Source organism: Rhinopithecus roxellana, chromosome 12, assembly GCF_007565055.1.
Source record: "Rhinopithecus roxellana isolate Shanxi Qingling chromosome 12, ASM756505v1, whole genome shotgun sequence".
Classification (NCBI taxonomy): Eukaryota; Metazoa; Chordata; class Mammalia; order Primates; family Cercopithecidae; genus Rhinopithecus; species Rhinopithecus roxellana.
In genome coordinates, this window is record NC_044560.1 from 84495886 (window position 1) to 84520860 (window position 24975).

Consider the following 24975-nt stretch of genomic DNA (forward strand, 5'->3'; position numbering starts at 1 on the left):
TCACTGTATTAAACCAGCTTAATAAAAAACACACATTGGCCAGGCACAGTGGCTCATGCCTGTAATCCCAGCACTTTGAGAGGCCGAGGCAGGCAGATCACCTGAGCCTCCCAAGGAGCTGGGGTTACATGTGTGCACCACTACACCTGGCTAATTTTTTTTTTTTTTGAGACGGAGTCTCACTCTGTCACCCAGGCTGGAATGCAGTGGCGCAATCTCGGCTCACTGCAAGCTCCGCCTCCTGGGTTCACGCCATTCTCCTGCCTCAGCCTCCCGAGTAGCTGGGACTACAGGCGCCCACCACGCCTGGCTAATTTTTGTATTTTTAGTACAGACAGGGTTTCACCTTGTTAGCTAGGATGGTCTCTATCTCCTGACCTCGTGATTCTCCCACCTCGGCCTCCCAAAGTGATTACAGGCGTGAGCCACCGGGCCCGGCCAAGAAAGGCAATTTTCAGGAATACATATTGCAGAACTGCTTCCAACATGATTAAGTTGGAGATAATCTAAATTCATCACCAGTGCGAAAAGATTAAACAACTTGTATCTACAAGGAAATTCTTTAAAGCCATTAAAAATGATGATGCATAGATCAGTAAATACTGACAAAGAAAGGTAGAAAGGTACTGATGAAAAGGTTTTGGTGGTCTATCAATTAATATAAGTTATGAAACAGTACACACAGCATGAGCCAATACCAGTTCTTGAAAATGTATACATATCACTATCTATGCAAAAATGCACAGTGGTTCACATGGTACACCATCAAAAGCTGAACTGTGGTTATCATTGGAAAGTGCGAGTTCAGATGACTTTTACTTTCTTTTTTGTATTTTCTAATGGGTAAAATTTTTCCGTGATGACGTAATTCATTGTTAAAAGGCACTTCAGCTATTTCTCCAGAGGAAAAGCAAGGTTGCTGAGTCCAGACTTGACCCTGGTAGTATGTGAAGGTTGGAGAGGGTAACATTACACCAAACGTCTGTGTCCAGTTTTGAGCTGCTGGCCCTAACCTCTGAGGAAATTCCCAGATGGAAGCAAATTTTCAGAGGAACTCAAAACAGCATCATGAGTAGGTGGATAGTTTTCTGCAGAATTAGATAAATGGCAATTAGAAAAATACGTCCTACTGTTTGTCCAAAGCACGGGCATGGAGAAAACCTTCCAGAGCCCATTCATGGGGTGTGACAAGAATAAGTGACCCAGAACCTGCTTACTGGGGATCTCAGTAAGGAGTAAGCCCTGGAATAGACTTGGGGCTCCTCAGGATACAATTGGGCCAGGTGGATAAAAAATAAAGCAACTCACCAGAAAAGCACAGGTTTCCCAGAAGTCTTTCTGTGCAGGCCATTTTTCATGAAAACAGATATGTATCTAGCACTGGGTACCCCCAGATCTTTTAGTACTATTCCATACAGTTAACAACCCTTCAGGTAAAAAAACCACCGCCAATATCTCCAGCTTAATTTCCTTCTGTGACTCTAGACAGTGTCTCACACCAGGGCTCAATTAAGGGATCCTCATTTTCTTCCTTTCCACTTCCTTCCCTCTTTGATAGTGTCTTTGATGAAGCTCCTCCCTGGTTTTGGGGAGGGGACTACTGATTCTGGGCCTTCCAGCCACAAAGCTCCAAGGAGGCAAGGGGAAGGAGCTATTGAATAGGATGCACCAAAGGCCCTTGTGAGCAACTTACGGAAACACTGAGGTAGCTCTCCGGTCCAGGACCCATTTCCCTCACAGGTGAGCACCGCGGGCAGGGAGAGCTGGTACCCCTCCAGGCAGGCATAAGTCACACTTGAGCCCCACATGAAGTCAGACCCCACCACCTTCCCATTGGGGATGAGTGGAGGCGGCTTGCACATGAGAGCTGGAGGGAGACCAAAGAAGGCTGAGTTCTGATGCTGTCCTGGAAAACCAGCCCGCATCACCATCATTGATATCACCGACTACCCTGCACCCACCTGGAGCCTGGGCTAAGCAGGAAGAACCAGAATGGGGCCCTCTTACTGTGGGAGTTCTGATCTTTTTGTACCTTACAATGCCCTCTCTCAAGTGTGACAACCCAGTCCTCTGTGTGCGGGACCCTCCCCTCAATGTTCATGGCCCAGGCCTTATCTTGGTACTTCTGATTCTCTCCTGGCAGATGTTCAGGGGACAGTTTTCTCACCTTGAACGTTCCCTGATAAGATGTTAGGGTTGGCCTTTCACCCCTCACCCCTCTAGATAGATGCTCAGGGCCTACATCTCACTTTTGTATCTTTTTGGCCCTCTGTCCACATCTGCAGCCCCAGACACACCTTTGCAGACGGGCTTGGTTCCATTCCATGTCCGGTCCTTGGTGCAGCTCAGCACAGATACTCTGTGTGACTCCATCATATAGCCAGGGACACAATGATATGTCACAGTTTTGTTGTACCTGAAGTCATTGCCCAGTCGAAGGCCATTGGCTGGAATCCCAGGGTCACCACAGTTTATGACTAGGATAAGAGAGATACAGCATTGTTCACTCCCAGCCGGGACCCCACTTCTCCAATACCATCCCTATCACTCCCTGCACGCATCCAAGAATGGAAACTGTCAGATCAGGGATGCCCTGTCTCCTCACAGGATCCCAGTTGGACATTACCCATTGTAAATTTCTTTTTTTTTAAGTCAGGGTCTCACTCTGTCACCCAGGCTGGAGTGCAGAGGCAGTCATGGCTCACTGCAGCCTCAAACTCCTAGGCTCATGCAATCCTCCCACCTCAGTCTTCTGAGTAGCTGGGACTACAGGCAGGAGCCACCACACCAGCTTGCCCATTTTAAATTTTGTTTGGTCAAATCCCTGGCATTAGCCCTGTTCTTGCCCACACTGTCCTTAGGTACCACTGCAACTTGGGCTATGAAGGTTCACCTTATTCAAAGTGTCCCCTCTAAGAGGAAGTATCCAGAGGGCTCAGTTCCTAAAAGAGTCTGGGGCCCAGGGAAAGGGAGTTTTCTGTTTGAAGAGCCTCAGGTATATTAATGAATCACATAAGACAATTGATTTGTCTGCTGAGGGGTACATCTTATCACCTGCTGTTGTACCTAGAAGGCCTCTGTAGGCCCAACAGCACCTACAGAGGACTTGTAGGGACGACAGCCTGGAAGCAGGGTCTTATGGCCCATGAAAGGGTTATGCCTATGTCATCATATAATTGAGGGTGGGGCTTGGTGAGCTCTGGTCTCAAAACCAAAGTGAACTTGACACGGGATTTCAGACGGAGCTGAAATTACAGACTAGGGCTTTGACAGGGAGAATCTTGTCACATTTCCTCATCCCATCTCTTCCCTCCATCTGGATCCCACAGTGACTCACTTTTCCTGGAAAAGGTCTGGGACGACCCTTGAGAGAAGCAAGAAATGGGAGCTGAGAGCCTACACTGTGCTCAGGAACCCCTACTGGGTGGGGTCGAGTACAAGGAGAGAACGAAGCAACAAAGATGGCGGAGAGCCGCATCTTTGAAGTGAAAAGAGAATCAGGTTGAGCTATGGGGTTTGATCCTAAGAGAGAAAAGGGAAAGCCCAAGGAATTGGCTAGAGCCTGAGAAATGGCCAATATACATTCTCTGCCTCTGTGAGAGTCAGCCATCTCATATATAAAATGGGGATAACAGTAGCTACTTCCTGGAGTTATGGTGAAGATCAAACGACATGTGCATATGAAACAAAGTACTTCGCTCAGTGGCTGCCACACAGCATATGCTCAACAGAGGCTATGCATGTGATTCTCGTTCAGGCTCAAGTCCCACCATCCCAACCATCCTGCACCATCTTCCATGGACAGCCTTCTTCTCTGGCATGCAGGATCTGGGCCACTGTTGGCCATGGAGCCCATAGGGCCTGGGCTCTCACCGAGGCACTCAGGGTCACTGCCTGTCCAGGTACCATTGACTGAGCAGTGACGGCTGAGCAGGCCTGTGGCGTAGTATCCTTCCCGGCACTCATAGACGATAGAGCTGGAGAAAACCAGGCCATCACTGAACACGACTCGGGCATTACTTGGAGTCCCAGGGTTCCCACAAGAGATCACTAGGAAGACAAAAATACATGTTATTCAACAGAACAATGGTGGTCATCATCTGGGGGGACTAAGAACTGCCCAGTGGAAGCCACATGCTACCTTGGGACCCCGTGGATAGAAATGCCTCTCATGCTGCTTTTGTATCGAATTATCTCACCCCTAGACAGGAAGGAGAGACCCCTATGAATCTTTCGAATTTTCTCAACAAATTCCAGTTTTTTAAAGAAAAAAGATGATCTATTATATTATTGTCCTTAAAATTTTGAACACAATTGCGTAATATCACCAAATATCCAATCAGTGCTTGATTTTCCTCAGTTGTCTTTCTCTTTTTTTAACAGTTGATTTGTTTGAATCAGGATCCAAATAGGGTCCACATATGACATTTGGTTGACACGTCTCTAAGACTTTAAACCCAGAGACGATTATTTCTGCTTCTATAATTTATTTGTTACAGAAACCAGAACATCTGTCATGTAGAACGTCACACTTTCTGGATTTTGCTAACTGCATCAATGAGATATAGTTTAACATATTCCTCTATCCCCTGTAGTTCCTTCCTGTAATCAACTTCCACCTTTTGGCAATGGTATTCATAGGTGGTTTTGGGCCTTTCCTTCTGCATTGGATCAGGAAGCACAGAATGTCTGGGTGTTTTCTGGTTCATGATGTTGAGGCTCATCAATGATTTCCAGCTTATCTGCCTAATGTGGCATTATGAGGTTTCCATTAGTTTTTCACTTAATAGTTTTAGCAGTCAGTGACCAGATTCATTATTTCATTAGGGATTGGAAAGTGGTGATATTCTATCATTCTTTCTGCATTAGCTAGAGTTCTTTAAGAAAGAAATTTTCTATCATCAAATATTTGCTTATCCTGAAATACTGTTCATATAGGAAGGCAAGATAATGCTTGATTTTTTGTGTGTGGTTTTTATTTTAAATCAAATGTCAGAATAATGAGTTGGTTTCCTAGCAAACTCCAAAGGTGACCAATGTGTTTATTTAAGAATCATTTTGAACTCATGGGTCTAAAGATATTTTTTATGTTCCCATCCATTGGCATTATTATTCTTATTGATGCTCAGATTCTCCATCTTTAGCCAACAGGAGCCTCTTCCAGTTGGCTCCCGAGTCCCATTAACATGACCTCAGTTATCTTTGGTGGAATCCTTGCTGGATTGACAAGATGTTCCGTATTTGTCTTGTATATTTCCTGCACCAGCCTGGAAATTAGTCATTTCTCCAAAGAGTCTAGTTTATTTTAATGGAGAACGGACCACAATCCAGGCACTAAGAGTACTCATTGCCACTGACCTGGTCATTGATTCTAGACTTTTAGAGTCAGAGCTGGCAAAATAACTTCTTAAATTGAAAATACACTGGGATCATGTGGAGGTAGACAGTGGAAAAACAGATAATAGAGACTGGGAAGGGTGAGTCAGGAGGATGAAGAGAAGTGGGTTAAAGGGCATGGAAATGCAGTTAGAAAGAAGAAATAAGTTCAATGCTTGATATCAGAGTAGGGAGACTGGAGTCAAAAATGTATTGTACTTGGGTGATGGATACTCTAAATGCCCTGACTTGACCACTGTGCATTATATGTATATATAAAACAAAAATTCACATGTACCCCATACATTTGAACAAATAAAACATAATTAAAAAGAGAAAATGTATTATGAGTTTATACTGATATTATCAATCCAAATTTAGGATTAAAGTTTTTTCCCTAACTTTTAAATTTTTATATTTTCTCTCTTTTATTCTGAAAATCTTCTTAATGATAATAAATAACTTATAACTTGTGTTTGTTTTATCCATATATATTATGGTATTGCATATACAATAGTTTCAGGATAGTAATATCAATGTTATTGTTAACAATATGATTGCTAAAAACAGTTTAAGATTCTTTTGTAGTTCTCTTTGTCCTTAGGATACACACCGCAGTCAAATTCCATTTTTTTCAAGTCAGTTGAAATAATTATTGGGGTTATTAAGTCATCAACTTGATACATAGTTAGGTTCATTTGTTTCCATAAGGATTCTAATATTTAGAGATCGCATGTTTCTAATCTTTGATTTAATTTTCTGAATATGTACAACATTTATGTGGTCCCAAAATAAAATCTACAAAATGATTCCTATACAATTAGCACAACAGATAGGCCTTGGCATTCATTCATTCGATGAACATTCGTGCTGCCTAGGTGCCCAGAATACAACAATGACCAGGCTATGTCCCCTGCCCTTGAGGAGCTTATTCTATTCTAAGAAATCTACCTATCAACAGATGAATTAAGGTATGACATATTAAATGTTATAGTTGAAAAGAAAAAGCACTAAGAAGGAAGCAGTTTATTGGGGCTGGAGATAGGAGTTTGAGTAGAACCTTTAAGGACAGGTAGGAGTTTGTCAAGAGCAGTCATCAGAGCTGTGTGCATATGTGTATTCTCTCTCTCTTTCATTTAACAAACATTCACTTCTGGGTCCAAACTCATAACCATTCACTTTCTGTCTCTGAAAATTCAGGTAACTGACATGGTAACTGACTCCACGCTGGGATCTCAGTGGTGTGGATGTGGATGTGGGTCACATTCATATGCGAGAATATACTAAATTCTCCCTTGCATTACACTCTCCCAATGCCACAAACCTCTCTTGCTATGCCTGCAAAATTCTATAGAAACTAACTTTGCAAATAGTACTCCCAGAAAAGGCAGGATTTTGGGGAGACAAGTGGGAGAGGGCTCTGACGCCATTGTTTCATTTCCTAGGCAGGAGTCCCCTGGTGGTGACGGGTTAGAGAAAACCTGTCCAACCTGCAACCCACAGGCTGCATGTGGCCCAGGGCGGCTTTGAATACGGCCCGACACAAATTCATATACTTTCTTAAAACATTATGAGACCTTCTTGTGATTTTTTTTCAGCTCATCAGCTATTGTTGGTGTTAGTGTATTTTATGTGTAGCCCTACATAATTCTTCTTCCAGTGTGGCCCAGGGAACCAAAAGATTGGATTCCCCTGGGCTAGCACATCTCCCCTTGCTCTGCAGGACTACTCCACAATCTCAGTTTCCAGCAGCCTGCTCTCTAACCACCGCCTCTTGTCCCCTCAGCTCCCTCCCTCTGGAATTCGTTTTCTGGTGATTATTTGGTCATATGGTGACCTCTAATCCATTGATCCTACCACTTTCTCACTGCCTTTTACTCCACTCAAACATCCGCTCCCTCCTTACCCAGCTTAAATGCCAAGATCCATCATCATCTCTGCCTCACATTCACCCTCTTTTCCCTTGCCGCTTCTGCCAATGTCTTAGTTGCTTGGCAAATCTCCAGCTCTGTACCCAATGCACTATCTGCTCTGTGCCCACAACTAGGTAGCAAAATGAGCTTGAACAAAAACACGGTCCCATGCTGACTGCTCTCACTTTAAATTAATGATCCCCCACCTTAAGTGAGTGCTCAGTGCTGCCTGGCCATTACACACTTCCCAATTCCATTCCACTCATATCTTGCTAGATGATTATTTCATATCATCTCCTTCCTCTTCCAGATCTTCTCACTCAACCTTACTCTCAGCTGTTAAACCTGCTTCCTGCCTAGGAGAGTACTATGCAGGCTGAATTTTAGAAAGAGAGAGACAGAGAGATTTGGGGACCAGCTGCAAGAGGAGAGAGAGATTTAAAAAATATATTTTTTTTCCCCAGAAACTTGGGAATATATGGAAAAATGATAATTTATCCCACTGGCACTACCTCAGGCAACATCACTGAGGGCCTAGATTACATTGAGAGTTTTCTAAAATTGGATTTGTATATCTTTTGGCACACTGAATATTTGTTTCATGTAGCCTCTTCCCTTAGACTGTAAGCCCCAGGAGAGCAAGATGTGTGTCTCCATCTGTTCAGACTCGGACACGGTGTCTCTTGCTGTGTCCTCACATGGCACAAGGGAAAGGGAGCTTTCTAAGGTATTTTCTTTTCTCAATAAGAGAACTAATGCCATTCCATGACCTAACAACTTCCCAAGACCCCGCCTGCTAATACTATCACTGGGTGACCAGGTTTCAACATATGATTTTGGGAGGTCACAAACATCCAGACCATGGCAATGTCCATCTTGGTCACCATTGTGTTCCCATTCCACAGCACTTGGCATATAGCTGCTGCATGAAACTATATGAGAAATGAAGGATATAGTGAGTCAAATTCAGTCTTTTTTTTATTTCTTCCCTTTTGAGGTGAGGGTGGGAATATGTTTGTCTTTTGATTACTAATGAATATGCACATGAATTTTCTGTTGCAGTCCCTATCAGCCAGGCTGAGGGTTCAAATGGGGCCATGGTTTCCTCTGTGAGGGCAGGTGCCTGGGAATAAGAGCAGGAGTAGGGGCGAGCTTTAGGACTGGGCAAAGGGGAGAAGCAGAATGGTCACATACATTACCTCCACACTCAGGCTGCGAGCCGCTCCACGAGCCGTTGGCTTGACAGGTGCGCTCTGACGATCCCCGGAGCACGTGGCCAGCTTCACAGCTGAAGCGCATCACAGTGCCTGGATCAAAGCTGTCCCCCAAACGGATGCCATGAGCCGGGATCCCAGGGTCACCGCAAACTCCCATGCTAGTTCCTATGGACCAGAACCACACAAACCCCATTGTTTTTCAGGGAAGAAAAGGGAGTGGAGAAGCAGGGGAGAAAGATACTGGGATGTGACTAAGAGGAAGCAGTGGGTCCCATGAATGAGGCCTAGCACAAGTTACCTGCACATGCTCCTGTCTCCCTGTGCAATGATGGAAGAACACAAAGATCTGAGGCCATGGGTAAGTCCCCGGGAACCACACAGGGAGGGGAAGCAAGAAAGCAGAGGAAAGGCTCTGTGGCCCGTGCCAGTCTGGAATTTCAGTGATCCAAACTGGCCACAGGTCCTCCTTCTCCCCTTCCTCTCTTCCCTACAAACACCAGCTGATTCTGTAGTCCCATCTCCTCTCCTGTGCCATTGTCTTAGCTTAGACATTCAACATTCTTTTGCAAGAGCCTCCCAACTAATGTCCCCTCCTTGTAAACTCTCCCTTGAATCCATCTTCTACTTTTTCCTCTAATCTTCACAATCACTAACCAGCTGACTTTTTTTTTTTTTTTCAAAAAATTTTTTCCTGCAGAAACATCTCTACTGGCTCCCCAATGCCCACAGGATAAAGTCCAAACTCCTTAGCATAGCTTCATTTCTCAACTGCCTAGCTTGACTCTTGATCTTGGGCCTTTATTTGTTTATTTATTTATTACTTTTTAAAAAGTTTCGTTTTATCTTTAATTGACAAATAATCATTGTACATATTTATGGGGTATGAGATGATGTTTTCATGCATGTATTGTATATTTCCAAGTAGCTGTAGGAGAGAATTTTAAATGTTCTCACCACAAAGAAATGATAAATATTCAAGGTGATCGATGCTGGGCCTTTCATTGAGGATTCGCTACTCACAAATTATGCAATACAGGTGAGCTCTAGAATAAACATCTCAGACCCTCTTATTTCATTTTTGCTCCACCCCCTTCCTCTTGCTACATTCCTGCATTTCTCTGGCTTCTGGTATTGTGCAAACCCACTCAAGAGACCTATAAGGACCCAAGGGGCAAAGAAGGGTAGAGAACAGGAAACAAAGCCACAAGATCTATGGTCCCCTGCAGGATCAACACATTTCATGACACAGAAATGTGTAGGAGATGTCCTTAGATCAGACCAGGCCATGGTAAACATGAGGAAAGAGGAGAAAAGTTACAGAATAAATGACAACTGCATGAAAAGATAAAGTTACAACTGTCATGGAATCTATCTCCTCATGTAACCATGTGTGGGCATCAAATGGTAACATCTGAGTGACCACATCTAGTTTGCTGGAGCCAATAAATGTTTAAGTCACGTGTATCTCACCACTTGCCATTTATGTCTCTTCCACTTCTCAGCCTGGGGATTATTCCCTTTCCTAGTCTAGACTCAGATTGTAAGACACTACCTAACCACATGTTCTCCATTCTGCTTCCCACCATGGAAGGGGGATTCATTTTCAACCTTCAATGTAAACATTAATAAAAGAGAGCTCATCACATTTGGCTAGGTTTTCTTATCTTTTGAAGGGTTCTAGGATGTAATTCACGCAACTGGGTCTCCCTGGAAACAATCTTGATGGTGAGCAGCTCTGACCCACACACTGGCTAGCTGACCTCAGCTGGAGCCGGCACTATTGCAAAATAGGCACAAGATGGTTAACTGGTTTGGCTGTGTGTCCCCACTCAAACCACATGTTGAATTGTAATCCCCAAGTTGGGGAAGAGACCTGGTGAAAGGTGATTGGATCATGGGGTGGATTTCCCCCTTGCTGTTCTCGCAATAGTGAGTGAGTTCTCATGAGATCTGGTTGTTTGAAACTGTGTCGCACTTTGCTTTCTCTCTCTCCTGCCAGCCATGTGAAGATGTGCCTGCTTCCCCTTCTGCCATGATTGTAAGTTTCCTGAGACCTTCCCAGAAGCAGAAGCCTGTACAGCCTGCAGAACCATGAGCTGATTAAACCTCTTTTGTTTATAAATTACCCAGTCTCAGGTATGTCTTTTGGTAGTATGAGAACAGACTAATACAATGGTGTTCAGTCCTAGGGGCTTTTTCTGAAAGAATGGCCCCCACTACAGTATTGGAGGCTTCTAGTTCAGTGGTAGAAGGGAGTCTGGATAGGATATTGCACCATGGGGGCAGAGCAGATAGATGGCAACTATTTGCCAAAGAGGTAAAGAGAATGACAGTGTAGATATAGGTGGGGAACTTCCTGAAGTAGGTCTCAAACTCCAGAAATCTCTCCATAGCCTTGGTGGCCCAGTGGTGTATGACTCAAAGACTTAGGAGGTTTTGTTGTGCAACAGTTGGGTCCACTGCTTGCACACAATGCGACTAAAAACTCTGACCTGGAATTCATGAATGTGTATTTCATAGGACTGGCAGGACATGCCACTGCAAAAGATGACATCTGTTTCAGGAAGGGAGGAACTATCTCTAGATCTGTGGTATATACCTAATGTTTCTTTCTAATCACCTATTCTTCTCATCCCTCATGTTCTCATCCAAGGGATTTAAGGTTCACTCATTGTCCAGCCTTCGTGTAGATTGAATCCCTTCTAATTCTGTTTTCAGAGAGCTCCAGGAGGCTGGAGAGGCAATGTACATGACCCTTGTCCTCTCATGCTGTATTGCCTATCCCTTCCACTAGATGTCCAAACAGAAATAAGCCAGGGCGCAGTTAACAGGCCTTCCTCTAGCCCAGCTAAATGAGTCATCATGGCTCCTATAAAGTCCTGCCCAGTTCCTTAATTAGGTGATTAATGAGATTATTAGGGGTGAGAGGCCAAAGTCCTGGGTGGTCATATAGAGTGATGTATCTGGGATTTCCTGGGAAACCAACAGCCCTTTGAAATAGTGGCTTTGGGACTCTCTTCCTTCTGGAGAGATCTAATGAATATCTCGTTAAATATTCTGGCAGTGACCTAACTTTTGGGAGGCAGGCTTATCTGGGAATGTCAAACTTCAAGAACAGTAGCACATCTTATAGGTAAGGTCCCACATCAAGGAGAAGGCTTCTGTATTAGGAGGAGGTCATGATCCTTTCTTCTGAAGGGATCTGGCATGGGAAGGGCTAGGGGTTAATTTCAATGCCAAGGTGGGCCCTCTGAGGAGCATCAAGCTTCACAAGCAGCTGCCCTCTTGCAGGCAACATGGAATCCCTTCCTAGTGCCAGGCAGGCTTCCCTCAAAGAAGACAAAGCTGCCAGGTGCTAATATTTTAGCCTCATAGTTTCTGCTATTAGCAGGAAAATTCACTTGCAAAATTTTGTTATGTTATATGACATTACACATTCATTTCTGGTTTGGGTACTATGGCTATAGGACCTCTGGCAGTTCTCTACATTTGCTATTTTGATAGCATCTGTCAGTGTTCTCATTAGCAGTAAAATGAACTTAATAGGAAAAGTCTGGGGACTGGTGTTTCAAGGCAGTAGGGAAGAAGACTGCATCCCACTAGGTAGCCAGGACATAGGACAAGTTGAGGGGCAGTGATAAGAAAGGGAAGGAAGCTGGGGCCTATGAGTCTGAAACAGAGTAGTCAAGAGCACAGGAGTGGGCTTGGACCTGAGTTGATCAGAAAGACTTGAACTGTCCCCAGGAACTCATAAAACCAAGTATCTGGACAGGATTCTGGCCAAGGTTGACCTAAAAAGTTGTGCCCTTTCTAGTTTTGCAATCCCTGGGCATGGTCAGAGCTGACTGAGGGGATAAAGCTGGACTCAGCCCACCAGAGGATAAAGCTCCATTGGGACTTTGTCTCGCTGTGCTCTCTACCTGTGAGGGAAGATATAAGGGTTCCGAGGTCTGATTCCCTCACATCCATCAATGACTCTCACACCTTGGGGGCTCGTCCACCTCCCATCAGTCAAGCATTCCATTGGAGCCCTTTCCTCAATGCCATGCACCATACCTGAGCAGTGAGGGAGGGAGCCAGTCCAGTGTCCATCCAGCCCACACATGCGGGTGCTATTTCCCACCAGAGTTCGCTTGCCAGTGCAGCCGTACCGCACCACCGCTCCCACAGTATAGCTGTCTCCGGACATCTGGGAGTGAGGTGGGGAACCCGGATGGCCACAGGACACCACTGTGGGGGAAGAGCAAACATCTCAGTGACTCTGCACAGGGATGGATCACCATCACATAATCCATGCCAGGCTTCTTGAAGCAGGAGGCAGGGAAGAAGAGAAACCCAAGGGTATCTGTTGAAGCAAACTTCCTGGTGACACACCCACCTGGCATTGGCAGACAATGCCCATCTACTTCAGTGGACAGTTTCCATATCTATGAAATGAGGAATAATACCTGTTTAGCATGTAGCAGATACACAATAACATTAGATTTTTTTTCTTTCTTGTCTCTTGTGCTTACCTCTCCCTATTTCCTCACACTCAAGATGTCTCTGGGCAGGAAGGTGGTACACAGAGTATACACAAGACAAAAATGGGAGCTCTGTCACCCTTGGACTGTATTCATTGGCCCCAGATTTCAGAACAGGAGCCAATTATAGTCCTTTTCCAGCTACATCGTACAATTGCCTCATCAGTTGACCCCAACCTGTGCCCTACAGTATGCAAGTTCCCTTTACTAAAGTACTGAAGTATAACTCTGAAAAGAAGTGACAAGATTAGAACACCAGAACTGAGATGTCCACGCGAGGGCAGGGCAATGCTTTCAACATCACTGAGGTTGGCTTTCCCACTGATTTTGTCGCAAGTTGATCCTAAGATTCTCCCATTTACTCAACACAAATTTATTGAGTGCCTGTCATGTGCTAGGCACTCCGCATGTTTGTGAGAACAAAGTCTGCGCTCATATTCTCATGCGGAAGAGAGATTACAAGTAAGAAAATGAGTAGGTAATTCCGGGGGGTGCTATGAATAAAAGTAAAGCTGTGTCAGGAAAAGGTGTTCTGGGATGAGATGAAGGTGCTATTTTTGAACAGGGTCATCAGGGAAGATCAAGTGACTTTGAGAAGTGACTTGAACGATGTGAAGAAGCCAGCCATACAAAATCTCAGAGAAGAGTATTGTGGGGGATGGAACATCAGGTATAAAGGGCCAAAGGCCAGAGTGAGTTTGCCGTGTTTGAGAGACAGCAAGGAAGCCAGGGATGCTGGACTGGAATGAGCCAGGACAGAATGGAAGAAGACAAAGGTGGAGAAGTCACTACGAGCCAGATCATGGCATGAAATTTGGATTTTATTATGAGCATCTTGGGAAGCCACTGGAGTTATATGATCTGATTTACATTTTAACAAGATTATACTGGCTACTGTGTAGAGAAAGGACCAGGTGGTACAAGAAAGAGGGAGCTGTTGCAGTAGTTCAAGGAGAGATGATAATGACTTGGACTAAATCTTGGAGTCTGGTAGGAGATCCCTGTAGACATGGTACCCAGAAAGGACACAGGGCATAGCATGGAGGCAGACCACAACAGGTGACCAAGTGGTAAAACCTGGGTTTTGCCAGTGCTGACCCTGATGATGAATTTTGGTTGGCACTGGGATGGTAAGAATAGGTATCTTCACTTCTCAGTGTGGTCTTGATATGGGTCAAACATTGTTCTAAATGCTTATGGTAGATTATCTGCAGACTGCTGCTACTAACAATTCCTCCCATCAAGGAGTAGAGCCTGTTTCCCCTTTCCCCTCCCCTTGAATCAGGCTGGCCTTGTGACTTGCTTTGAATAACAAAACATGGTGGAAGTGATATTGAGCCAAGTTACATCCTAAGAGGCTTGGCAGCTTCTACCTTCATTGTTTGGAGTACTATGCCACCATGTAAGGAAGTTTGGCAGAGACTACCAAATGACAAGAACTCAAATGAGGGGAGAGACCATGTGGAGAACAATCACAATGCCCCAGCTGACAGCCAGCGCCACGATGTGAGTGAGGCCATCTCGAATCTTCCAGGCCCACCTGAGCCACAACAGCCAATAACATGTGGAGCAGAGATGAGCTGTCTCCACTAAATCCTGCCAGAACTGCCAATCATAAGCAAGAAAATGGCTGTTGCATTAAGTCACTATGATTTGTTACACAGTAAACCCATAAAAAGATGCTTAACACCATTTGTCATTAGAGAAATGCAAATGTAAACTACAATGAGATAGCACTTCACATCCACTAGGATGGTTATAATAAAAATGATGAACAATAACAAGCATAGGAAAGAATATGGAGAAATTGTAATCCTCACACACTGCTGGTAGAAATGGAAAATGGTGCAACCACTTTAGAAAACAGTTAGGCAGTTCCTCAAAAAGTTAAACATAGAGTTCCTACATGACTTGGCAATTTCCCTCCAAGGTATATGCCCAAGGGAATTGACAGCACGTGTTCACACAAAAACTTATACACAAATGTTCAAAGAAGCATAACATAATAGCTAAAAAATGGAAACGTAATAGTCCCAAAGTGGAAATGTTCATAATAGTCCCAATTCATCTATCAATTGTCGAATGGATAAACAAGATATGGTATATTCATATCATGAAACACTATTTGGCCAAAAGGAATAAAGTATTGATGTATGCTAAAACATGGATGAACTTTGAAAATGTTATGTTAAGTGGAAGTAGCCAGACACAAAAAACACACATATAATTCCATTTATATGAAATGTCCAGAATAGGTGAATCCATAGAGACAGAAAAGTACATTAGAGGTTGCCAGGAGCTGGGGTGGGGGTGGGCAATAGGGAGTGACTTTTAAGGGCTGCTTGAGAATGATGAAAGTGTTCTAGAATTAGACAGTCATGATGCTTGTACAACTTTGTGAATACACTAAAATCACTGAATTGTACACATTAAAAGAATGAATTTATGGTGTGTGAATTATATTTCACTAAGAAAAAGAAAGAAAAAATGCAAATGGATTAAATCTTCCACCTGAAAGAAAAAATTGTCAGATAGGATTTAAAAATCACAATTACCTGCTTTTTACATGGAGAGCAGTTAAAAATAAAATGATTAAAAAATCATGCCAATACTAAAAGAAGGAAGCCAGTTATAAGTTACAGGTACACCTAGTTTATTTTTTTGAGACGGAGTCTCGCTCTGTCTCCCAGGCTGGAGTGCAGTGGCGTGATCTCTGCTCTCTGCAAGCTCCGTCGCCTCCCAGGTTCACGCCATTCTCCTGCCTCAGCCTCTCGAGAAGCTGGGACTACAGGCGCCCGCCACCACGCCCAGCTAATTGTTTGTATTTTTAGTAGAGATGGGGTTTCACAGTGTTCGCCAGGATGGTCTCGATCTCCTGACCCCGTGATCCGCCTGCCTTGGCCTCCCAAAGTGCTGGGATTATAGGCGTGAGCCACCGCGCCCGGCCAGGTACACCTAGTTTTATTGTGCCTTGCTTTAGTGTGCTTTACAGATGTTGTGTTTTTTTAACAAATGAAAGGTTTTTGGTAACCCTGTGTTGAGCAAGACTAACAGCACCATTTTTCCAACAATACATGCTCACTTCATGTCTCTGCGTCACCTTTTGGTAATTCTCACCATATTTCAAAGGTTTTCATTATTGTTACATCTGTTATGGTGATCTGTGATCAGTGATCTTTGATGTCACTATTGCAATCGTTTTGGGGTGCCATGAACCATGCACACATAAAAAGGAGAACTTCATCAATAAATGTTGTGTGTGTTCTGACTGCTACACCGACTGGCCATTCCTTGTCTATCTCCCTCTCCTTGAGTGCCCCTATTCCCTGAGACCCATCAATATCAAAATTAGGCCAATTAATAGCCCTATGATGTCCTATAAGTGTTCAAATGAAATGAAGAGTTGCGTCTCTCACTTTAAATCAAAAGCTAGGAATGATTAAAAGCTTAGTGAGGAAGGCATGTCGAAAGCCGAGACAGCCCTAAAGCTAAGCCTCTTGAGCCAAACCATTAGCCAAATTGTGAATGCAAAGGAAAAGTTCCTGAAGGAAATTAGACGGGCTGCTCCTGTGAATACATGAATAAGAAAATGAAACAGCCTTATTGCTGATATGGAGACAGTTTGAGTAAGTCTTTATTGTAGGGGGCTGTCCTGTGCATTGTAGGATGTTTAGCGTTGTCCTTGGCTTCAAACCAGCCACAACATTCCCTTAAGCCAAAACCTAATTCAGAGCAAGGCCCTAACCCTCTTCAATTCTATGATGGCTGAGAGAGTTGAGGAAGCTGCAGAAGAAAAGTGCAAAGCAAGCAGAGGTTGGCTTATGAGGTTTAAGGAAAGAGGCCATTTCTACAACATAAAAGTGCAAGGTAAAGCAGCAAGTGCTGATGTGGAAGCTTTGGCAAGTTCCACAGAAGATCTAACTAAGCTAATTGATGAAGGTGGCTACACTAAACAACAGATTTTAAAGGTAGAAAAAACAGCCTTTTTTTTTTTTTTTTTGAGACAGAGTCTTGCTCTGTCACCAGGCTGGAGTGCAGTGGCACCATCTTGGCTCACTGCAACCTCCTCTGCCTCCTGGGTTCAAGCAATTCCCCTACCTCAGCCTCCCAAGTAGCTGGGACTACAGGTGCACACCACCACGCCTGGCTAGTTTTTTTGTATTTTAGTAGAGACAGGGTTTCACCATGTTGGCCGGGGTGGTCTGAATCTCCTGATCTCATGATCTATCTGCCTCAGCCTCCCAAAGTGCTGGGATTACAAGCATGAGCCACTGACAGCCTTCTGTTTGAAGAAGATGCCATCTAGGACTTTCATAGCTAGAGAGAAGTCAGTGCCTGGCTTCGAAGTTTCAAAAGACTGAATGACTCTCTTGTTAGGGATGACTGTGACTGGTGATTTTAAGTGGAAGTCAATGCTTATTTACCATTCTGAAAATCCTAGGGCCCTTAAGAATTATTCTAAATCTACTCTGCTTGTGCTCTATAAATGGAAGAACAAAGCCTGGATGACAGCACATCTGTTTATAGCATGGTTTACTGAACATTTTAAGCCCCCTGTTGAGACCTATTGCTCAGAAAAAAGAGATTCCTTTCAAAATAATACCGTTCATTGACAATGCACCTGGTCACCCAAGAGCTCTGATGGAGAGCTCCTGTACATCAGAACTGGAGATGTACAGGAATTGAATGTTGTTTTCATGCCTGCTAACACAACATCCATTCTGCAGCCCATGGATCAGGAAATAATTTTGACTTTCAAGTCTTATTATGTAAGAGACACATTTCATAAGGCTGTAACTTCCATGGATAGTATATTCCTCTGATGGATCTGGGCCAAGTATATTGAAAACTTTCTGGAAAAGATTAACCATTCTAGATGCCATTAAGAAGATTTGTGATTCATAGGAGGAGGTCCAAATATCAACATTAACAGGAGTTTGGAAAAAGCTGATTCCAACCCTCACACATGACTTGGAGGGGTTCAAGACTTCAGTGGAGGAGGTCACTGCAGATGTGGTAAAAGTAGCAAGAGAACTAGAATTAGAAGTGGAACCTGAAGGTGTGACTGAATTATTTAAATCTCATGATCAAACTCAAACAGATGAGAAGCTGCTTCTTGTGGATGAGCAAAGAAAGTGGTTTCCTAAGAAGAATCAGAAAACTATTTTTGGTGAAAATGCCGTGAACATTGTTGAAACAACAACAAAGGATTTAGAACTTCACATGAAGTTAGTTGATAAAGTGGCAGCAGGATTTGAGAAGACTGACTGCAATTTTGAAAGGCGTTATACTGTGTAGATAAAATGCTATCAAACAGCAGCATATGCTACAGAGAAACCTTTCATGAAAGGAAGAGTCAGTCCATGTGGCAGACTTCACTGTTGTCTTATTTCAAGAAATTGCCACAGCCACACCAGTCTTCACCATCCTGATCAGTCTGCAGTCATCAACATCGAGGCAAAGTCCTCCACCAGCAAAGAGTATGACTTGCTGAGGGCTCAGATGATGGTTAGTATATTTTAGCAATAGAGTAGTTTTCATTAAGGTATGCATATATTTTTGATATGATGCTATTGCACACTTAGACTATACTGGAAAACTGAAAAATGTGTGTGACTCATTTTATTGGGATATTTGCTTTATTGCAGTGGTCTGGGACTGAACCTGCAATATCTCCAATGTATGCCTGTATATTAATATATATAACTATTAGTTATATCAACAGCAACATTGAAAGGAGTTTGGAGTAAGCTGATTCGAGTCCTCATGCATGACTTTGATGGGTTCAAGACTTCAATGGAGGAGCTCACTCCTCCCCTGAAGCAGCAACAAGAGAACTAGAATTAGAGCAGCAAGAGAAACAGAGTTAGAAGAGGAGCCTGAATATGTGACTGAATTAACTTCAGAGAAAACAAGCATTGGGACAAAAAGTTAATATGGACATGGTCACTTTATTATGATAAAAGTTGCATTTTACCAGAAGAAAAAACAATTTGAGCCCACTAGGCGCTCTTAATCTCAGCTGGCACCACCGTACACAGATGGTGTCCATTTCTGACCCCAAACAATTTGCTGGTCATAAATGGGATTGGATGGCCAGGCCAGAGTTCTCAAGCAAGGAAACGACAAGCAGTGAGCAGCTATACTAGGCTCCTGTTAGACCTACAGGCATTAGGGCATAAAAAATGCAGTCGCCCAGACTGGAGGGCCTACAAAATGTGTATCATCTGCCAAAGGTAGGTGGACTCTGCTGAATGGCCTTAACTGCATATCTAGTACTCCCTCTTGAGTGCATCTTCACCTCTCTGCTTCTTGGAAGATGGGGGAGAGAGAAATCTGTGTGGATTCACCTTTAGGAACCAGAGGGGAGAGCAGGAAACCAAGGGGTTGTCTTCTCATAAGGACGTGTAAGGCCAGGGACCAGATGTCAGGTGATATGGTCTGGCTGTGTCCCCACCCAAACCACATCTTGAATTATAGTTCCCATAATCTCCTCGTGTTGTGGGAGAGACCCAGTGGGAGGTAATTGAATCATGGGGGCAGTTACCTTCATGCTGTTCGTGATAGTGAGTGAGTTCTCACAAGATCTGATGGTTTTATAAGGGGCTTTTCCCCAGCTTGGTCCATTCTTTTCTCTCCTGCCACCATGTGAAGAAGAACATGTTTGCTTCTCCTTCCACCATGATTGTAAGTTTCCTGGCCTGTGGAACTGTGAGTCAATTAAACTTCTTTCCTTTATAAATTACCCAGTCTTGGGCAGTTCTTTATAGCAGTGGGAGAACAGACTAATACATCAGGATTCTGAGCACCTCCCCAACCCCTTTGAAAAAACATGCTGTTCTCATATCTTTTCCTAACAATAATTAATGTGGTCATGGTTTATTGAGTAGCTACTATGTACCAGATACTATCCTGGCACTTTTCATAGATTTTTTTCTTTAATCCTCTAATAACTCTATGGAATAGGTACTGGCATAATTTTTATAGATAAAGAAACTGAGGTTCTGAGAGGTTAGTGAACTTTTCCCCAAACCATACTACTTGTTCAGTAGCAAAGCCAGAATTCCAGTCCAAGTTGGTCTGCCTCCAGAGTCTGGGACTTTTCTCCTTCAGTCCTTTAAAGGGAAGGGGTTCATGTGCTGTCTTTCTGTAAGGGCAAGGAAGGGGTAAAGCTGGGAGACGGTGTCCCGCTAGGCAGCCAGTTCTGAGAAAAGGGAACTCTGTAAGCTGAAGAGGGTGGTAACTCTAGAGAGGAAAGGGACCAGGCCTCTAGCTAGGAAAGTGAGAACACAAAAATTGGTATGGCAAGTCACCCAACATGGGCTCAAGAAGGAATCTGAAATCCCAGGAATAGCCAGAGTGACTGTCACCGTAAGGCAACACATACATGTGCGCGCACACACACACACACGCACATGCACAGAGGGCAGGACTGTTCTTTGACATGGGCCACCCCATCAGTCATTTTGAGCAGGTGACATCTACTTACAGAGACACTGGGGGCGGGGACGGTCCCATGTGCCATCTCCCTGGCAGCTGAGCACTGGGGTGCCCAGGACGTAGAAGCCGTGGTTGCACTGGTAAGACACAGTGGTGCCAAAGCTGAACCTGTGTGGGCCGCTGGCGTGGACCTGACGAACACTGTTTTCTTGGTGTCCAGGATCTGTACAGTTGATGACTGCAATTGAACAGAAGTCCAAACACGCATGGATTCCCAGTATAGCAAAATATTTAGAGCAAAACTAGGCAATGAAGCAGACCCTTTCTGAAGCGTGAGCCGGTCCTGAGGCTGCTGGACTTCTCCCCTCAGCTTGGTTACCTGGTCAGAAGAGTCATCCTTCCATGTCCAGCGAGACATCACCTCCTTAGAGAACCCTTCCCACCTCTTCCCAGACTGATTACTCCCTTTCTGGTACTCCCTTGCACGACTCGCTATTGCTGACTTTACCAGCCTGTGCTGTGACTTGTTTGAACACGAGTCCCCTGAGGGCATGAATGTCTAGTCTCCATGTGTCTGATCCTAGCACAATGTGCCTCCCACAGCAAAGCTTGTCAATTGTAAAACTGATGCATTTGAACTGACTTGAACAGCATTGGGCTCTTTTGAAAATGGTTTTAATCACTTTTATGAGTATTTCAGGGACACATTAATATCCTGGGGGATATATTTGACTTTAAAATCTTAAAAGTGTTTCCAAAGCAGTTTAACTCAAAATCAGGATAAGATTTTAGAAAAATGACAATATTATTCATAACCCATGACTATACTTTTCTTTCTAAACATCTTCAAATCCATTATCTTACCTGAGTCTCAAACTCATCATATGAAGTGGGCAGGAAGGTATTTAAAAAAAATCTTTGATAAGCCTTTAAGGATTTTTACTTTTGATGAACCTCTCTGAGGCTTCACTGCTGTCAAAAGCCTCTAAAAATGTTAGAAGCTATTTCCTAAATACTGCAAATGGAGCCAGGACATTCTCTATTCTGTCTGCTTTTTGAGTCTTTGGCTTCCTCTCTGTGTATTTTCCCCCAGCCCTCACCCCCTTTATCTCAACTCTTAGGCTCTCCTTTTTAACCCTCTGCTTTTTCATCAAGAATGGGGATCTCTTAAGTGTGGTTCCAAGGGAGCCGCAGCAGCCATTTTGCAACCACAAGGAAAGACCAAGATATTGCTCCCGATCTCATGGAGCAGCATAGAAATAATAGTACTTCTAGATTTCCTGTTTATGTGAGAAAAATAAACCTCTGTTAAAAAGTAATGGGGCTTTATATGATAAGGATACATTATTTGTTCAATGAAAATGTACAGAAGAAGACCTGAAAGATAAAACGAAGTTTTGCTTTCCTTATATAATCCATGACGATGAAATTTTATGTGGCTCTATCTAAGGGTTGAGAAAGTCCTCATTTATGACCCTTCTCTGCTCCATCTTCCCTATCTGGGTCAGCATGATGCCAGAATGAATTCACTGGCTTCTTTTTCTGAGCTACAGAACCACATATGGCAGAGATGGTGGGGAGCGGAGTGGGCGAGAAAGGGTGACTCACTTCTGCAGGTGGGCAGCACGTCACTCCATTGCCCGCTGGCCAGGCATTGGGACCGAGCAGCCCCTTCAGCCATATACCCAGGGTTGCAAACAAACTTGACCACATCATTGAGGTTAAACTGGTTGCCCTGAGTGAGGCCGTTGACAGGGTTGCCTGGGTGTCCACAGGTAATTGCTGCAACCAAAACAGAAGATAGGTAAGCCCTCCTACTATTCCACATCCCTCAAAATTTATCCACCTCTCACCTGGCATCTCTTACGCACATCAGTGAAGTTCAGCCCTAAGTCTAACTTCACTCTCTTTTGCTGTAAAACCTTTATAAACTGAAATTGTCAGGGGAACATTCTGTCCTCCTTGAAGATATGTCTGTGGCTTGGACAACTTGAGATCAATCATTCTATGACTTCCCATAGGGTGTTAGACCTGGACTGTGGTTCTCTGTGGTCTGAGTGGTCAGTGCTATCTTATTTTCCTTGCCTCTGATGCCCTTGGCCCCCTAGATTCATTCTTAATTGCTGAGTATACTGATGGCCAACCATCAGCTGATTTAGGCCCATCCTCATTCCTGAGGCAATCTTGTAGAACCAGAGTGAATACTAACCAAGCCTGTTGCAGAGTTCAGTCACCCTGCTATACCAATGGCCCAGGTAAACTGGGGAAACAGAGCTGCTGTTTGGAGAGAACCCACTACCTCCCATTCCTTCCATGGGAAGGGAGTTCAGTCAGTGCACTTTGATCTGTGCAACTTGGGAAAAATGAGCTGGTATGTTTGACTCAGCATCCCTTATTCTTCTAGGGACCTAGTTATCTGCAGGGAGCAATGTTCTCGGCTGCTCTCAGCTGTTGAGGAGGCAGGTTATCCCCAACATTGCAGGGCTGCACGCCCCACTGCAGTGTTACCTCTGTGGGTGGATGAATCCATCTCATTCTGGGTTCATATAGCAGCCTCCATATGACTCTCGCATTCAGCTCCATTTTCCAACTTAGCCTTTATTAGTGAGCGACGTAATATTTGGGCCTCCACCTGCCACTCTGTTTTGTTTAACATTTTGCTTAGACATGAGCAGGGAAGAGAAGAGGGATGTGGTATTCGCAGGTCACCATGCTTATCCCCGTATCCCTCAGATTCCCCCTTCCTCCCAGTGGTACAGTTCGCTCCACTCGGCTGCACTGGCCTCTTGGAGGTTTCATGAATATACAAAGCAAGTTCCTGCCCCAGGGCCTTTGCACTTGCTCTCTTCTCTGCCTAGGACATTGTTCCTGCAGATATCCCTTAACTCAGATTCCTGCTCTGCAGCTCTTGGGTAACAGAGGCTCTGAGCATTCTAGAACATGGCATAGGACCAGAGGTCCTGTTGACTGGGATGGAGTTTCTTTCTGGATAGAGCGGAGAAGTGGCCTTTGCTGCTAATGAGAGGGGAGAGGTGGAGGCAATTAGTGGAGGCAACTCTCTCAAGCAGCATGGCCATGTGACATATGGCCAAATGTTAGTTCACATTATTCTAGATGTTTCTGTGAAGGTATGTTTTAGAGGTGATAACATTTCAATCAGGAGGCTTTGAGTGAAATAGATTATGAGGACCTCCATACTGTGGGTGGGCCTCATCCAAGCAGTTGAAGGCCTCAAGAGAAAAGGCACCCTGCCATCCCTGGAAGAGGGAATTCGGTTAGCAGCCTGCCTTCAGACTTGAACTGTGATTCTTTTTTTTTCTTTTTTTTTGAGGCGGAGTCTCGCTCTGTCGCCCGGACTGGAGTGCAGTGGCCGGATCTCAGCTCACTGCAAGCTCCGCCTCCCAGGTTTACGCCATTCTCCTGCCTCAGCCTCCCGAGTAGCTGGGACTATAGGCGCCCGCCACCTCGCCCGGCTAGTTTTTGTATTTTTTAGTAGAGACGGGGTTTCACCGTGTTAGCCAGGATGGTCTCGATCTCCTGACCTCGTGATCCGCCCGTCTCGGCCTCCCAAAGTGCTGGGATTACAGGCTTGAGCCACCGCGCCTGGCCTCTGTGATTCTTTCCTGGGTCTCCAGCCTGCCAGCCTATGCTGGTGATTTTGGACTTTCCAGCCTCCACAACTGTGTGAGCCAATTCCTTAAAATAAATCACACTCTCTCTCTAGACACACCTCCTATTGGTTTTGTTTCTCTGGAGGACCCTGAACTAATACAGGCTGCCATGAGCAGAAGAATAAGGCATCATTAGGAAGAAAGTAGAGGTCCTGATGAGGCTTGAGCACTTAATAGGCTTTTGAGCACATTTCAGGACAATTTGACCTAGTTTCTTAAGGGCAGAGATGATGCATGACACATTCAATTCATGTTAATCCTCAACACCTAACACAGGGTCTGGCACGTAGTAGATGCTAAGAAAATCTTGGCCGGGCGCGGTGGCTCAAGCCTGTAATCCCAGCACTTTGGGAGGCCGAGACGGGCGGATCACGAGGTCAGGAGATCGAGACCATCCTGGCTAACATGGTGAAACCCCGTCTCTACTAAAAAATACAAAAAACTAGCCGGGCGAGGTGGCGAGCGCCTGTAGTCCCAGCTACCTGGGAGGCTGAGGCAGGAGAATGGCGTAACCCGGGAGGCGGAGCTTGCAGTGAGCTGAGATCCGGCCACTGCACTCCAGCCCGGGCGACAGAGCGAGACTCCGTCTCAAAAAAAAAAAAAAAAAAAAAAAAAAAAAAAAAGAAAATCTTTATTGAATATGGTCTTAGAAGCTGAGGGAAACAGAAAGGAAAGGTCCATGGTAACACAGGAGAGGATTAAGAATAGACTAAGCTCTGCTGGGCGCGGTGGCTCATGCCTGTAATCCCAGCACTTTGGGAGGCCGAGGCAGGCAGATCACGAGGTCAGGAGATTGAGACCATCCTGGCTAACACGGTGAAACCCCGTCTCTACT

The 24975-nt window shown here is 44.5% G+C and overlaps 1 protein-coding gene across 1 annotated transcript in view; it reads right to left on the bottom strand.

The window, feature by feature from the left end:
• Nucleotides 1–24975, bottom strand: part of CSMD2 (CUB and Sushi multiple domains 2) — a 654766-nt gene that overhangs the window by 19992 nt on the left and 609799 nt on the right. The window contains exons 54-60 of the mRNA XM_030943020.1: nucleotides 22078–22251; nucleotides 20519–20707; nucleotides 12563–12736; nucleotides 8489–8671; nucleotides 3874–4050; nucleotides 2298–2477; nucleotides 1694–1867 (exon numbers count right to left, since the gene is read on the bottom strand). Of these exons, the coding sequence (XP_030798880.1) occupies nucleotides 1694–1867; nucleotides 2298–2477; nucleotides 3874–4050; nucleotides 8489–8671; nucleotides 12563–12736; nucleotides 20519–20707; nucleotides 22078–22251 (1251 nt within the window). The remainder of the gene's footprint in view (nucleotides 1–1693; nucleotides 1868–2297; nucleotides 2478–3873; nucleotides 4051–8488; nucleotides 8672–12562; nucleotides 12737–20518; nucleotides 20708–22077; nucleotides 22252–24975) is intronic.